Source organism: Artibeus jamaicensis, unplaced genomic scaffold, assembly GCF_021234435.1.
Source record: "Artibeus jamaicensis isolate MK-2021 breed Jamaican fruit bat unplaced genomic scaffold, CSHL_Jam_final contig_2962, whole genome shotgun sequence".
Taxonomy (NCBI): domain Eukaryota; kingdom Metazoa; phylum Chordata; class Mammalia; order Chiroptera; family Phyllostomidae; genus Artibeus; species Artibeus jamaicensis.
Genome location: NW_026521675.1, coordinates 649,833 through 666,249, shown reverse-complemented (window position 1 = coordinate 666,249; position 16,417 = coordinate 649,833). Strand labels below are relative to the sequence as shown.

At 41.6% G+C, this 16,417-nt stretch overlaps 1 protein-coding gene and 1 long non-coding RNA gene across 3 annotated transcripts in view; one reads left to right on the top strand and one right to left on the bottom strand.

The window, feature by feature from the left end:
* The window catches only part of LOC119041197 (uncharacterized), a 32,840-nt gene extending 28,372 nt beyond the window's left edge, over positions 1-4,468 (bottom strand). The window contains exon 1 of the long non-coding RNA XR_005080989.2: positions 4,191-4,468. This is a non-coding gene — a long non-coding RNA (uncharacterized LOC119041197). The remainder of the gene's footprint in view (positions 1-4,190) is intronic.
* Positions 4,469-4,535: 67 nt separating this feature from the next.
* Positions 4,536-14,873, top strand: MRPL17 (mitochondrial ribosomal protein L17). 2 transcript variants are annotated; one of them, XM_037134386.2, is made up of 4 exons: positions 4,536-4,792; positions 5,083-5,151; positions 5,488-5,776; positions 6,557-14,873. In XM_037134386.2, the coding sequence occupies exons 1-3, from the start codon at positions 4,541-4,543 to the stop codon at positions 5,761-5,763; spliced, it is 597 nt and encodes a 198-aa protein (XP_036990281.2). In that variant the 5' UTR covers positions 4,536-4,540; the 3' UTR covers positions 5,764-5,776; positions 6,557-14,873. The 2 variants fall into 2 exon arrangements, with proteins under 2 accessions (XP_036990281.2, XP_053518799.1); XM_053662824.1 differs by lacking the exon at positions 6,557-14,873 and having other exon boundaries at positions 4,537-4,792; positions 5,488-6,070.
* The last annotated feature ends 1,544 nt before the right edge of the window (positions 14,874-16,417 follow it).

The following is a 16,417-nucleotide window of genomic DNA, read 5'->3' as shown; positions in this document are numbered from 1 at the left end:
TAAACAACAAGGTTTAAAATTGTCCCTTGAACACCAGTCCACAGAAATTGTGGAGAAACCCATTAACTATGCAAAATGTAAAGAAAATGACATTAAAAAAGAAACAAATTTTGAAGACTGCCAAAAGAGACAAGAGATGATGGTCTTATATGTCCAAAAATGAGTAAGTAAGAAAGAAGGGCAATGTTTGATTTTATACTTTTTCACCAAGTGGACATTCCCTCTAAAGCACAAGTGGCAAAAACAGGCCCGTGGGCCAAATCCAGCCCTCCACCTTGCTTTATCTGGCCCAGCACCTTCTTTCTAACCGGTGGCAGCACCAAGCTCTCACTTAACTGTTAAGGAGTAGTTACATTTATACAGTCCTACAATTACATTCAACCATTTGAAGGCAACTGCAAGGATAACATGACCCCTGGTGAAAATGAGTTTGACACCCCTGCTCTAAAACAATGGCTCCAATAATTCAGTGGTAATGTTAATATTCCCCAACTTTTGCAAAGGATCTTCAGAAATGTTTTTAATTATATTTTATTGACTATGCTATGACAGTTGTCCTCATTTTTCTCCCTTTGGCTCCCTCCACCCAGCACCTCCCAACTCCTTCAGGCAATTCTCCCACCATTGTTCATGTCCATGGGTCATGCACATAAGTTCTTTGGCTACTCCATTTCCTATACTATACTTTACATCCCCATGGCTACTCTGTAACTACCTATTTGCATTTCTTAATCCCCTCACCTCTTTACCCATTTCCCCACACCCCTCTCACATCTGGCAACCATCAAAACACTCTCAGTAACCATGATTTTGTCTCTGTTATTCTGGGTAGCTTAGTTAGTTTTTTTAGATTCAATTGTTGATAGATATGTATTTATGCCACTTTAATGTTCATAGTTTTGATCTTCTTTTTCTTAAATAAGTCCCTTTAACATTTCATATAATAATGGTTTGGTGATGATGAATTCCTTTAGTATTTTCCTTGGCTGGGAAGCTGTTTCTCTGCCCTTCGATTCTAAATAATAGCTTTGCTGGGTAGATCAATCTTGGCTGTGAGTCCCAGCCAAGACTTTTTCATGACTTTGAATATTCCTTGCCAGTTCCTTCTAGCCTGCAAAGTTTATTTTCAGAAATCAACTGATAGTCTTATAGGAACTCCCCTGTAAGTAACTAACTTCTTTTCTCTTGCTGCTTTTAAGATTCTTTGTCTTTAACTTTTGGCATTTTAATTATGACGTGTCTTGGAGTGGGCCTCTTTGCATCCATCTTGTTTGGGACTCTCTGTGCTTCCTGGACTTGGATGTCTATTTCCTTCACCAAATTAGGGAAATTTTATTTCGTTACTTCTTCAAATACATTTCCAATTTCTTGCTTCCTTTTCTCCTGGCAGCCCTATGATACAAATAAAGTTGTCCCAGAGACTGCTTATACTATACTCATTTTTTGGATTCTTTTTTCTTTTTGTACTCATTGGTTGTTTTTTGCTTATGTTCCAAATCATTGATTTGATTTTTGGCTTCAACCACTCTACTGTTGTTTCCCTGTAAATTTTCTTTATCTCCTTAGTGTATCCTTTGTTTCTGACTGGATCTTTTTTTATGCTGTTGAGGTCCTCACTAAGTTCCTTGAGCATCCTTATAACCAATGTTTTGAACTCTGCATCTGAAAGATTGCTTCTCTCCATTTCATTTAGCTCTTTTTCTGGAGCCTTGGGCCATTTGGCTACGTTTCCTTGTTCTTTCATTTGGGCCATATTTCTTCGTCTCCTCTTTTTGGTGGCCTTCCTGTTTGTTTCTATGTATTAGGTAGAGCTGCTTTAACTCCATGTCTTGGTAGTGTGGCCTAATTTAGTAGGTGTCCTGTAGGGTCCAGTGGCACAGCCTCCTCTATCAAGGTGTACCCTTTGTGTGGGCTAAGAATACCATCCTCCTGTGGTTGAGCCTTGGTTGCTGTTTGCAGATCAATGGGAGGGATTTACCCAGGCCAGTCACCTGCAAGGATTGGCTGTGAGCAGTGACTACCAACATGCAGCCTCCATCCAGGATCAGCTGTATAAGGGTAGGGTGATAATGATCTGATGTGCTCTGTAGCTGTCTACGGGGTGCACTAGGCCTGGGGTTTCCTGGGTGGTATAGGCCAAGGTCAGCCCCCACCTATGTTTTGTCTGGGCCACCATGCCTGAGCTATAACGCATCTGAGATAACTGCTACTTGTGCTGGGCTTGGAGATTCCCAGGTGAAGCCAGATGTGAATCTAGGCTGGCTGTTTCTAGTGCTGTTCCTGGGGCTTGCTAAGGCCAGCTATTGCTTGTTTGACAGGATTTAGGAAGTAGTGAAACACAAGCCTAGGCCAGGTATTCATATGGAAAAGCAGCTTGGGTGGGCCCATAATTTGGGTGGGGTGGAGTCTCTGGGGATCTCCAAGGCTAACTAAATAGCGTCAGCCAGGTTGATGGAGTCTCAGATATGGCACCAGTTTGCCAGCTCTGTTAGGAAAGGGTTTAGAAAAGGGACAATAGCCGCTGCTCACCTTGATGCCAGACACTTCAGCTCCTCCCTGTGTGCCACTGGTGCTTTTCAAGCTACTCTCCCAGTGCTGGAGCTCAGAGGGAGTGAATCTGAGAACGTGAGTCTATGTGTGGGTTCTCTAAGAAGAACTTCTCGGGGCTCCAGAAATCTCTTCCACCAACTCAATCCTGTCGGTTTTTGCAACCAGAAGCTGTTTACACTTATCTTCCTAGCACTGGAACCTTAGGCTGGGGGGCCTGGTGTGGGGCTGGGAGTCCTCCCTCCCGACAAATCCCTCCCAAATTTTTATCCACCATATGTGTGTGGGTAAGAGATCAGCAGCCTGTTCTGCATCTGTGCCCCTCCTACCAATCTGGATGGACGTAGTTTCTTTAATTCCATAGTTATCAGACCTCCATTCAACTTGATTTCTGATGTTTCTAAGCAATGGTTGCTCTATATTTTAGTTGTCATTTAGATGTGGTTGTACCAAGAGGCGAACCATGGCTGCCTATGCTGCCATCTTGACTGGAAATCCCAGAAATGTTTACTAATAGAAATTTATGGTGAATTTTCAATTGTGGAGATCATTGAAAGCTGTAAGATTTGACCCCAAAGAAACCAAACACAGTACTGTAATTTCTGGAATTTATTATGAAGTGTGATTTATATAAATCTCTCCTAACATATCCATGTTTAAGATTTTTCCTAATTATTAGTGCTTCAAACAAAAGAAGCTTTTCAAAATTAAAATGAACAAGCAGTGTTCTCTGGTCAGCTATGAGTGAAGACAGAGTGACAAATTCTAAGTATGCTGTATATTGAACATGAATATGTGAAGATAAGTGCATTACTTCCCTAGTGCTTCTGTAAAAAACTGCCACAAACTGGGCAGCATAATACAAATAAAATATATTTTCTCATAGCTCCATTGTGCTGGCTGAGTCATACATTCTTTGAAGGACCTAGTGAAAAATCTGTCCATGCCTTTCTCTTAGGCTCCAGTGTTTGCCAAAAATCCTTTATCCTTGGTTTGCAACTGCCTCAGATCTCTGCCTTCCTGGTCACACAGGTTCTCCCAGTGTGTGCCCATATTCATAAGGCTGTCTTCACTTGGTGTGTCCCCCTCTGTGTCTGCACCTCAGTTCTTTTTGTAAGGACATCTGTCATTTGGATTAGATGCCCGCCCTAGTCCAGTACCACCTCACCTTAACTAACTGCATCTGCAATGACCATACTTCCAAATGAGGCCATACTCTGAGACACTGGAAGGGAGGCAGAGGAGCTTGGGAGTGGGGGGTTAGGACCTAACATATACTATGCAGAATGTGATGGGAACTACATACACTTCAACCAGTACCAGAGAACAATTTTGACATTATTAACGCAGACGTGAAGGTTCCAAAGCAGAAACTATCATGTTACTGTATGTTTCTTTAACACATAAATGCGTAGGTATATCTTCTCCTTGTAAAAATACATCGATGTAATTTAAAAATATTAATCTATTATTTTCGCTTTGAGGGCTGTATTTTTGTGTAACTAGGATAATTAGATGTATTTACCGCAACAAGATTTTCACCACCTGCCTCTTAACTGAATATAACTGCTATTCATTTCATTTCACCATTACGACTAAAAATAATTTTGTCAAAAAAGACGCCCTCGGGATATCGTGCTCACCAATGTCCAGGGAGGAGCCAGGCAGCCAGTCTACTCGAGCGCGCCCCCTCCAGACGCCTTTCCCCTCAGGTACTCGCTTTCCCAGCAGGACCCGCGGCGGTGCTTCCGATCGCTCGACAACGTACACTGGAGCCCGAGGCAGCACCAGAGAACTCCGAGGGCCCGATCATCCCTCACTAGGGGGCGTTTGTTCCCCAGCTAACAAGAGAGCGCCCGGCAACTGCTGTCGACTCGGGCTCGCCTTCTTTGGAAGAGGTCAACACCCCTTCTCCACCCACCCCCTGGTTGCCAACGAGGCAGGCTCTAATACCCATGCGCAAACACGTCCACAACGCACGAAGCTATAGCGCATGCGTCGTCTCAAATACGACTCTCCGCAGTTTACCCTTGAATTTTTAGTTCCGGCTTCTTCCAGAGAGCAGAGAGAAATGCGCCTCTCGGTCGCTGCGGCTATCTCACATGGCCGCGTATTCCGTCGCCTGGGCCTTGGTCCCGAGTCCCGCATCCACCTGTTACGGAACTTGCTTACGGGACTAGTGCGACACGAACGCATCGAGGCGTCTTGGGCGCGTGTGGACGAGATGAGGGGCTACGCTGAGAAGGTCAGAGGTTGGACGCTCTGGTCCGGCGGGTCTGGCCTGAGGGGGCGGGGCCTGGCTGATTTTGGGGGAAAGAATAAAAGCGCTCTGGTGAGCCCTACCCGAAGTCTGAATCCTCCCTAATCTTGAGCTGAGCCCACTCCACCGGCCCCTCTAGTGGAAGACCGATTAGCGCTGCGTGCGAGGTTAGGGGTGGCCTGAATTTGAGGAAACCTTGGCTAGTGGAATTAGAGGAGTAAGATTGGTGCCGTGTTTCCTGCTCGGGTTGGATCAGTGATGTTCTGTCTTCGCAGCTTATCGACTATGGGAAGCTGGGAGACACCAACGAACGAGCCATGCGCATGGCTGACTTCTGGCTCACAGTAAGTGCATCCTGCCTGCCACCAGATCTCATCCTTCGGTCCATGAGTGGGAGGGGTTGTCACAGAAAGGGGGACTGGGAAGAACTAAGGTAAGGTACTCACGTATAGGCAAATTCTGTAAACTAAATTAGAAATGTGCGCCTTAAGTATGTTGAATTCGATGCGAATCCGAACTTGCACATCTGAACTCTCTATTTAACTTAGACTCTACCACATTAGATGGTGGGGGAAGTCTGAGTATGTATTTGGAGACTCTACATTTGGGAAAGCTAAAAGCTAAATGTCTTTGCTGTGGTGCCTGACTCTGCTCTCTTCTGTATAACTCTACCCCTCTAGGAGAAAGACTTGATCCCAAAGCTGTTTCAAGTACTGGCCCCTCGGTACCAAGGTCAGAATGGGGGCTACACGAGAATGCTACAGATCCCTAATCGGAATAAGCAGGATCGGGCCAAGATGGCAGTGATCGAATATAAAGGAAACTGCCTCCCACCCCTGCCCCTGCCTCGCAGAGACAGCAATCTTACACTCCTAAACCAGCTACTTCTGGGGCTGCGGCAGGACCAGGAAGCAAGTATCCACAGCTCCCACACATCTCAAAAACCAGGGATTTAACTGGAGCCAAAGGGTGTGTAGCCCTTATAATTGCCCGTTATCATAGGTGTTTGGACTTCTTAATCTTTAAGAAGAACTGGAGCTATAGCTGTGAAATGGACAGTTTTAATGGAGCTCAGAACTGCTGAGTAGCCAGATAATTCTCTCTGCACAATAGACAAAACTCCTTATATGAATATATGTAAACAGATTTTCCCCCTCCCCTTGAGCTTTCTGAGAATGAGAACTATATAAATGATCATTCTCCATGGGATAGTAAATTCATGGCATGTGTTTCTAGCTCATAAATCTGGGTTTTATTTGGTTAGCACAGTTTTGTTTTTCTTAATGTTGGTTTATATGGGGCATGTACACTAAAATTCCAAACTGGCCTCTAATGTGATTGATTGAGTTATGACATCTTACATAGAGGAGCCCCTGGGATTTCTTAAGAGAAAAATTACCATATTTTGCCATGTATGATGCACTCCCATGTATAGTGTACACCCAGGTTTTGGGACCAAACTTTCAGGAAAGAAAACTTGTTTTAATTTTTTAATTCACTTTTTAATTTATTTATATTTAAAAACAAAACCAATTATTGTATTCCAGGGTATTATTTTGCATATGGATATCATTATTGCTTTCTAGAGTTATACTTTTAACACATAAGCATAAACTTAAATATTAAAAATATTTATATAAATGTTGAATTAGTACTACCCATGTATAATGTGCATCCTTATTTTTCCCTAAAAAATTTGGGCAAAGAAAGTGCACATTAGACATGGCAAAATATGGTGCTTCCTTACAGGGATTGGAGAATGAACATCTAGAAGTGAAACTTCTGTGGAATCTGGTACCCTAAGAACCTTCAAGGAACACTACCACCTCTGTTGCTAGGCAGGATCACATATTACCCTCATGTGCTCCCCTCAAGCCCTGAATGGGCCTCAAAGGAGAAGACCTGAGGACTCAGATGTACTACTGTCCTGGTCAAAGGAGTGCAAGCATTCAACCAAGGATATTGGACTCTAGGATAACCTCCTTCCTCTTGTGGTGGGAGGGGGGCAAAAGTGGAGAGTGGAGTGAAGGACAGGTTTGAAGTGGGAGGTGGATTAGGAAGTTAAACCTTCTGGGAATTTCCTGGAAAATTTTTATTGTTGTCAAATCTGGGCCTCTCTGGGAACTTAAAAAAGGGAAATCCGGCTTAAGAATGGCCAGAGCATATGAGAAGTAGGAAGTTCCTTTGTATCCATTAATTACTGTGAAGCAAAACTTGGCCCAGGCAGGCTGCCTATCACTCAAGGCTCAGAGGCTTAACTAGGGTGGTAGTTACCGGAAGACTTGGTGCTATCACTCAGGCCTAATCACTTGATAGCAGGGCCCTTATCCCAAATACAGTTGGAAGAAGACATTTTAGGCTGGACCTTCAGAGTGTATTGGGCCTGAACCCATCCATTGTCTGAAATAACATTGGGTAAAGGTAAAGAGGTCACTGTTCTAGCAGATAACTTAAGTGACAGCTATTCTGGTGGTATTTAATGGCACCTTCTCTACTGACACTTAACCTACAACCAATAAGGTTCTCCATCTCTCCCTGTGCTCCAGTTTGTCCACACATTCTTATCAGAGAACTTGACGTTTGAGTGATACACTAAACACTCAGAGCATTTATTAATTAAACCTGTAACTGAATGCTTCTGCCCCAAAATTCAACCCATTCCATCTTTTTGGCATGAACATTCATCTCAGCTAGATAACTCAGACCCATTCTTGACTCATAGAGAAAGTTCTTAATCTTAAAACCGTATCTTTGTATTATTGGTAGCAGGTGGATTATGGCTGACTCTAATCATAGCTTTTCCTCTTAGCCCCAGAAATATATCCCCCTTTGGAGCTTTCAGCAGTTTCTTAAGTGTTTATTTAACATCTGCTAGTACGCACCGTCAGTTTAGGCACTAGGGACAGTCTTTATCAAGTGTTTGCCATATGTCAGGCTCTGAGCTAAACACTAGGGGTACAGAGAAAAACAACTCTCCAAGGAGTTCAGTCTAATGGCCCACCACTGATGCCACAGTGGCCTCAAAGGACAACTTCATCCTCTTTAATATTTTGGCCCAAGTAAGTACATAAACCCTAGAACATTTACCAAAGGCTCAGGGACAACACTGGGAAAATAACACAGGGTCCAGCAGAAGTAAGGCCTGCCTGAGTGTGGATGGTAGTAGTAAGTAATACAGGTGTAGTAATTTATAGTTTTAATTTGAGTATTTCACCTGAAGTATCATGGTGTGCTTCAATGTGATATTGTTACAGAATTAAATGCTTATGATTTTATAATAAAGAGGGGGCATTATTTGTGCTGGTCCCTGTACTATCAGCTTTGCTGACCTATTCTGCAAATAATAACTTTTCATCCCAATTGTTGGAATATGCCCTTAAGTCCATCTAGGCACCTCTTTAACAAATTTCAACCCCACAAGAGATGCCCACATGCATGAGAATTCTCTCCACTTTCAGAGGGTCTCGGGATCCAGTTTTTCACTGCAAGGTTGCGCCTACTTCAAAAAATAATGAATTCTAGCCTCAACAGATCAGTGACACATTATAAACCCATTGTTCCGAGAGAACAACTACAAAAGCCAGGGACTATTTCTTGCACCCATTAATAGTCAGATTAACAGGTCATGTTTATTTCCACAATGTTTCTGAAATCTGCAGTCACATCTCTCCCTAGTCTGAAATCGATGACATCTCTATCCTGGATTAATGTAATTTGCCTCCCTCCACACTGCAGCCAGAGCAGTAGAACTCTGATATCTTAATTCCAGGCTTGATAATCTGTGGCTTTTTTCCTGTAGGAAAGGAGTCAGGATTCCTTATGACTCCCTCAGTGACCAAGCATCCACCTACTGTTGCAGCTACTTCCCTTGCCTCTAATTTTATACTCCAGAAGCATGGAAGTCCTCATTTTGACTGTTTCCCTATGTACAGCTCCCCTTACCACTTTTGGTTGATGCAGTCTCTACTACTCAGAAAACCCTCCTCCCATTTTTACCTACCTACCTTTTGCACAAACATGGCATCTCCTGGGTGTCTCTTCTGACCATCCACACACCTAAGTTCATTACTTCATGATCCTAGGTGCACTACAATGTTTAAATGATCCTCTGAATTCACTACATTGTATTACAGTTTACCAACAGTGGGCTGGTTCCCAAACATCCCTCCCAGATTACCGGTACTATAAAGCAATCAGTATTTCTGTCCCCTTGTTATTGATCCAGGAGAGGAAAGGCCTAAACTAATTTCTGTTGAATCTTTAGTGTTTCTCAGAAAAATGTTACCATGATCTACAGATAAAAAACATTTTACCTCAGAATAATAATCACATTATAACTGAAAAGCATCATAAAATGTTTACTTTTATAAATATGCACACTAATATTTATACTCTTCTAGTTACTTTTTAAAAAAATACCGGCCCTGCCCTGACTGGCATGGCTCAGTGGGTTGGGCATCCTGCAAAGCAAAAGGTTGCTGGTTCAATTCCCTGGCAGGGCACATACCTGGGTTGCAGACCAGGTCTTCTGTTGGGGACATGTAAGAGGCAACCTGTTGATGTTTCTCTCACATGTCAATGTTTCTCCCTCTCTCTCTTTTTCTGTCTCTAAAAATAATTTTTTTTTAAAGAAAAGGGCTCTTTAAAAATAAAAAATACTGGTCTCAATTTACTAAATTAATTTTACAGCTCACTAGTGGATTTCAACCTTTCCTGAAAAAAACCCTGATCTCAACCAGCATCATAGTAACTCACTGTTGCCTTTGGGATAAAATCCAAGCTTGTGTCATGACACAGGCTTCCTGTGTCCCAGATGCAGCTACCTCTCATCTTGTCTACTGTTACCTGCCTCCATTCTTCATAGAAAGCTACTTGTTACTTTCTGAACACATACTTTTGTGCACAATACTGCCTTTAATGCTTGGTGTTTTTTAATTTACCTCCTACTTGTCATACCTCTGCCCAGAAGTGGCTTGAGGCCTCCAAATTTCACTTTACCCTCTAAATGGGGCTAGGTCCCTTCCAGTGTGCAGGTATAGTCCTCAGGGCTTACACCTACTAAAGCTTTCATCATACCATATCACAAATACCAGTCTGCTTGACTGATTTCCTTCACTCAACCACCTGAGCTCCTGAAACTAGAAGCTGAAACTCATTCTTCTGGATAACTTTGTTCCTGCCAAAGGAGCAGGTTCATAATGGTGTTCAATATAAATTTATTAAAGGCAGAGGAGTAAGCTACATGTTACCCATGACATATTCGGCACTCTGACAGCTTTACAAAACAACAAACACAGTATTGTGTGCGGGGACAGTGCTAAGCTACACTGCTGGGTATACCAAAGCTAAGGAAATGGGTTTCTTCCTCTCCAGGGACTTAAGTGCTCATAACGACTGTCAAAAATGTAAGCATGATTCTAATTCATTTCCCACACATTTCATATTCCTGTTCCCTGAAATCTTTCTCACCCTGAAATCTTTCTCACCAGTCTACAGATAGAAAATACCCATACATTTTCCAAGACTTAGCCAAAAGCTAAAGCAATGTGTCTTTCATGAAGTATTCACTGAATTCCCTAAACAAAGCTAGGCCCTTTTCCAGCGGCCCAACTTCACACTGTACACCCTTCACTAGATAGCGAACTCCTTGAGGTTAGGCAAAGTATCTACTTTTGTGCCATCCAGTAGAGAACGGGACAAAATAAGCATCTAAAAATATTGACTGTATCAATGCATTGAACAAACTACTTCAGCCTAGCTTGGTATGCAAAGCTCACTAACTCCTCCCTTCCCCAGTTTCCTCTTCATCTGAAAAAGAACTTCCTGCGATGCTGATTTCCCATTGTTCACTACTGAATGACTGTACCCTTGAAGGCTTGCTTTCCTCTTTAAACACATGGGCATATTGTAACTCATGTCGCTGACTCCAATATACTTGAGATTCTCTAATAATAGAAATGATCTGTGTGCCTATATTTTGAGGAAAGGGGTTTAAACTTCTCTGGCATTTTACATTATGTTCCACAATATAAAAATCATTTTTTCAGTTCTTAGTACTTAAATATTGTACATTACATACACATATGAACTTCTGTCATAATTAATGCTCTAGGAAAATGAGCCTTGTTAACACTGTGGCTTCACATATACCTTGGCACCCCACCCTGTGGCCCAGCACTGGGAGCACAGTGTTAAGGTTTTACACCTGTTCACTTCAAGCCAATGAAAAGAAAATACAAAGGCTGTACCTAGGAATGTCGTGGAATTAATGTCATTGTCCTGGCATAATTTCTAATTGTTTTTCCTTAAAATTGTCTCAGAAACTTTCCTGCAGTTATCTTTTTATCCCAGAAGGATAAGTGAAAGGTAAAATAATTCAGTTTTGTATGTGCTGAGTTTGAGATGCCTGGGAGCATCTGGAGCTTGGGAAAGAGTTCTTTACTGGGAGAACAGATTTGTCAGCAATAAAAGCTAAGGAAATGGATGAGGTGACTCCCAAGGAAAGGAGGCTGAGGTTAGACGTTAGAATCTAGGAAGGAGACTGAGAAATTGCCTTCTAAGAGGAAAGAGAACCTGCAGAATTCATCACGGTACCCAGTGCAGTGTCTTCCTTGTGCACAGAAGGCCCTCAAAAAATAATCAAATATATTCAGCAAGTATATTCCTTTCCCATTCAAAGCACTTTGCTAGGATAGAGAATACAGGGATGACTTTTCAAAGACCTAACAGGCCAATTGGAAAGACAGAATAAACAAATACAACACTGTAGACAGGTAGTATGAGAGTGATACACACAAAGCTGTCTGGAGTACTAAGAAAGGAGGAGGTCAACGAAGAACTTCAGAGGAAGCAATGCTACAGCTGAATCTTGAAGAAAGTAGTTACCAACATGGGAGAAGAGAAGTCGGCTGTGAGGGCATCCCAGGCACTAATAGCTGCAAGTATAAGAGCACTGAATTATGAAGCAATATGTAGTGGTTGAGAAAGTCCAAGTAAGTTGGAACAGCCAGGATTTAGTATTTGAGGAAAAAGAGGAAATGAAGCAAGAAAGCCAAGCAAGATCGGGTTACAAAGGGGCCTGTGAGACATGATAAAATGCTTGGATCTTATCCTGAAGACCAGGGGAAGCCACTGAAGGATTTTCAAATGGAGAGAAAAGGGATCAGATTTACATTTCAGAAAGATTATTCTTACATCAGACTGGAAGGTGGGTGGGTTAGAGGGGAGACTACAGGTAAAGATACCAAACAGGAGCCTAGTTTAGGAATTCAGGGAAAGTTGATTGAAGAGTAGGCCGGAGGCAGGGTAGGTACAAGCTGACAGATCAGACAGCACTAGAGGAAACAGAATAGACTATTGTATAGATGTGACATAGAATAGAATAGATGTGGTTAGATGAGGTAGATGAAGAAGTTGAGTCAAGGATGACACCAGGTTTGTGCTTAAATGAAGTAATTCCATTCATAAAGAATCCTTCCATTAACAGAATAGCAGAGGAGAAGCAGATCTGAAATTACTATGATGAACTTTGTTGAAAACATACTATTCGTGGCAAAGACCTATCTTGTGAACAGGGAATATACGTTACAGTTGTGTGAGCTTAGAGGCTATATGTAAGCTAGCAATACAGATGTGAGAGTCACACACATACTTGAGAATAGAAGCAATTGGACTAGATAAGATTTCCAACAACAACAACAAAATACAGAGTATGAGAAAAATAAGGCCTAGGATAGAGCCAACATTCAAAGACCAGACAGAGAGAAAGCCTTCCTAGGACAGGAAAAGAAGAACTACAACTAGAACATTGGTGTCTCAAAATCTAGGGGAGGAGAATGTCAAAAATATCTATTTGTGTGTATCTCCCTCAGCAGATTGTGAATTCTTAGGAGCAGACCCTAGATAATTTTTATATTGTCAGAACCTAATGCTGGCCAGGCTCCAGAGCAGTGGTTTAATGAGTATCTTTGGCCACTGGACTTGGGAATTATTCGGGTGTTCACTATTGACCTCTGACAGAGCAGTGTCTTGAGAGGGTCAAAAGACCATAAAACAACTCAAGTTAAGTGGCAATGAAAAGAGAAGACAGGCCAGAGATATGCAGCACCCTGAGAGGAAAACATTTATGTTTGTGCCTTCCCTCCAACTAAATTCATATGTTGAAATCCATTAGGATTTGATGTGGTGGTGTTAGGAGGTGAGCCTTTGGGTAGAGTTCTCATGAACAGGATTAGTGTTCTTATAAAAGAGATCCCATACAGATCTCTTGCCCCATCCACTAATTAGGGACACTGTGAGAAGACACCTTCTATGAACAAGGACTATGGCCCTCACCAGAATCCGGCCTTGCTGGCACCTTAATCTTGGACTTCCCAGTCTCCAGAACCATAAGAAATACACTTTTGTTATTTCTAAGCTACCTATTCTGTGATCTGTTATTATAGCAGCATGAAGACACTATTACAATTTTGTAGTGAGTATTTCTGCCAGACACTATTACAATTTTGTAGTGAGTATTTCTGCCAGTCCTTAGTCACACAGACAGACACTATAGGTTGAAAGAAAAGTCCAAAATCATAGGTTGAAGGCAAAGGGTGGAGGGAGGAGAGCTTTCTCATTCCCCATTGTGGTTTCCATGCCTCCTCCACCTCTAAGTAAACCCCTTCTCTTGAGAATTGACATTAGTTTCACCACCTTCTCCTGATGTTCTTGGCTTTAGCTACTAAGGCCTAGACCCCTGCTGGCCCAACCCACAGGAAGTAAGTTGGCAGGTTTGCAGTTCAAGGCCATATACCTTTGAGGGGAAAACACCCCTGAGCTGGTCAAAAAATGAATCATTAAATTCAGTCAATGAGAGACCTAAAAGGATGAGCTAAAATACCATTCATTCAAAGTACAACTGAGAAGTCAACATGGGGCTACAGAGATAGAAGCAAGTACTGAGAAGTCAAAGTCCTCTCTGTAGGAGTCTTACAACTGAGAACCAGCTGCCCTGTTTTTTATAACATGCTGGGTGATTCATGATGGGCTAATTGGGGGTGGAGGTGGGGAAAGATAGCTTCTGGCTACATATTTAGTGAAGTCTTAGGACCAGAGTCTTGTTCACCATCCCAAGATCTGCTACCATCCCATTCATGTGCTTACCTTATCCAAATGCATGCCCCATTCAAGACTGTGGTCCCATAGTTCCTCATTTTTCTCTCCTCCTGAAACCCATCCATTTAGCCCACTCTGTTTACCAGGTTTTTAACCCTTTCATGAGCAGATTTGCTTTACCCATGAAATTTTATCCTCCAGAATTTCGGTCTATAAACCCACTTTCTTGCCTCTGGCTCTCTTATTCCCTTGCACACATATCAAACTTTCAAACTCTTATAACTCCAGTCTTTTGAACTCTTCTTTCTCTGTGTATCAGGTCTTTCTTCCTTTCAACCTATGATCCAACATTTCATCCATTCTCATGGCAACCCCTATTCAACCCCATGTCTTTCCCACCCACTCACAAATCATCAGATTTCCCTATTCCTGTGTCCTCATCAATGAGAGGGCACCTATGAACAAATATATATATATATATATATCACAAAGCCAATAGAATGGAAATCAGCAGAGCTGGGCCCTGAACAAAATTCAGTAAGCCTGGATTGCTCAAGCCTGTCATCTCTTTGACTCCAGCTAACTTTCTCAAACTTCCCTTAAACTCTTTAGATCTTCACCTCTTACTATCAGCACACCCCCCTCGCCCCTCAAAAAGTGTATACTCTGTAGACATAGTCTCCTCAATTTTCTACCGTCTTGACCCTTATGTGCATCCAGAAATTAGGCAATTAGTTGAATATCTATTTACTGAAGACACTGCATCCAATGATCAAGTTATGTAAACGTCAACTCACCAAGTTTTCCAAATTTATCAACTTTGAAAACATTTGCTTTTGAACACCCAAATCCAATTTGTTAAAATTATCAATTTATCAAAAATTTGTTTCTATCAATATTATCTATAGTAATTGAGATTCATAGTAATTGTGTTGCATGAAAAGCTTAGTAATTTTGTGAATTCTCATCTTTTTAAGGCTTCAATTAGTTTCAGTTTGATGTATTTCAATAAAACTGTTGAATGTCACTTATGTATGTGATACTTATTTCATAATACAGATGCCTATGACAAATTGATTGTTTTCATTTAATCTAACTGATAAATAGATCTATGAATTAAAAACAGCACTTTCCAACTCATTCTATGAAGCCAGACTTACTCTGATACTAAAGCCAAAAAAAATTAACAAGGAAAGAAAAATATAGATCACTCTTCCTAATGCAAAATTACTCAGCAAAATACTAGCAAACTCTATCCAACAACATAGAAAAAGAATTACATACTGTGACCAAGTGGATTTATCCTAGGAATACCTCTTCACTTACCATTCAAAAATCAAGTTTACACAATAATACACCATAGCATATCAATAGACTAGAAAACAAAAGCACATGATTATCTCAGTAGACGCACAAAAGCAATTTGGCAAAATCTGACACCTTTTGCTCATAAAAACAATCAATAAACTAAGAATAAAGGGAATTTCTCAACATAATGAGGGGCATGCATAATAAAGCCCACAGCCAGCATCATACTTAATATTAAAAGATTGTATGCTTTCTCTCTAAAATCAAGAACAGGACCAGAATGTCCGTTCTTGCTACTTCATTCCACATTGTATTGAGGTTCCACCAGGGCAATTAGACAAGAAGAAGAAAGGATGGTTGTATTTAAAAGGAAGAAGTAGCCCTGGCTGGTATAGCTCACTGGATTGAGCATGGGCCTGTGAACCAAAGCATTGCCAGTTCAGTTCCCAGTTAGGGCCAATACCTAGGTTGCAGGCCATGTCCCTAACAGAGGGTCTGCAAGAGGCAACCAAAAACTGATGTTTCTCTCTCTTTCTGTCTAAAAAATAAATAAAACCTTTAAAATTTTAAAATAAAAGGAAGAAGTAAAACTGTCTATTTGTAGATGACATGCTCTTGTGTATAGAAAATCCTAAGGAATCTACCCAGAAAAAAAAAGCTATTAGAACTAACAAATTAATTCATCAAGGTTACAAGATATAAGATCAATTTCCAAAAATTAATTTTATACAAAAACAAACTATTTACATGCAGCAGGGAACAATCTAAAAAAGAAGTCAACAAAAATCTATGTACAGTAATAGCAACAAGGATGAAATGCTGAGGAATAAATTTAACAAAAAATACAAAATTTAGCAGGGGAGGGGGCCTGGCTGCCAGGATAGAGGTGCTCTGGTGAGCTTGAGCGGCTTGGCTTGGCAAAGGGCAGTGAGGGGCAGTCACAGGCTGCCAGATCATGCTGAGTGCAGCATGCAGTGGGAACCCCCAGAGCTGCATAGGACACACACACTACCATCCACGGTAGCCCACAGGTGCCTGCATGTGTGGGGTGTTGGGGCAAGTCGGCTGACAAGAGCTAGAAGGTCAGGGAATTGCACCATGTCGTACCTGGAGCTGCTAGAGTTCTTTGAGTGCCCACTCTCCAAGAAACTACTCAGACTGACAAATCAATTGATTAAATAATGGTGTGGGAGGCTTGGTTCTTCT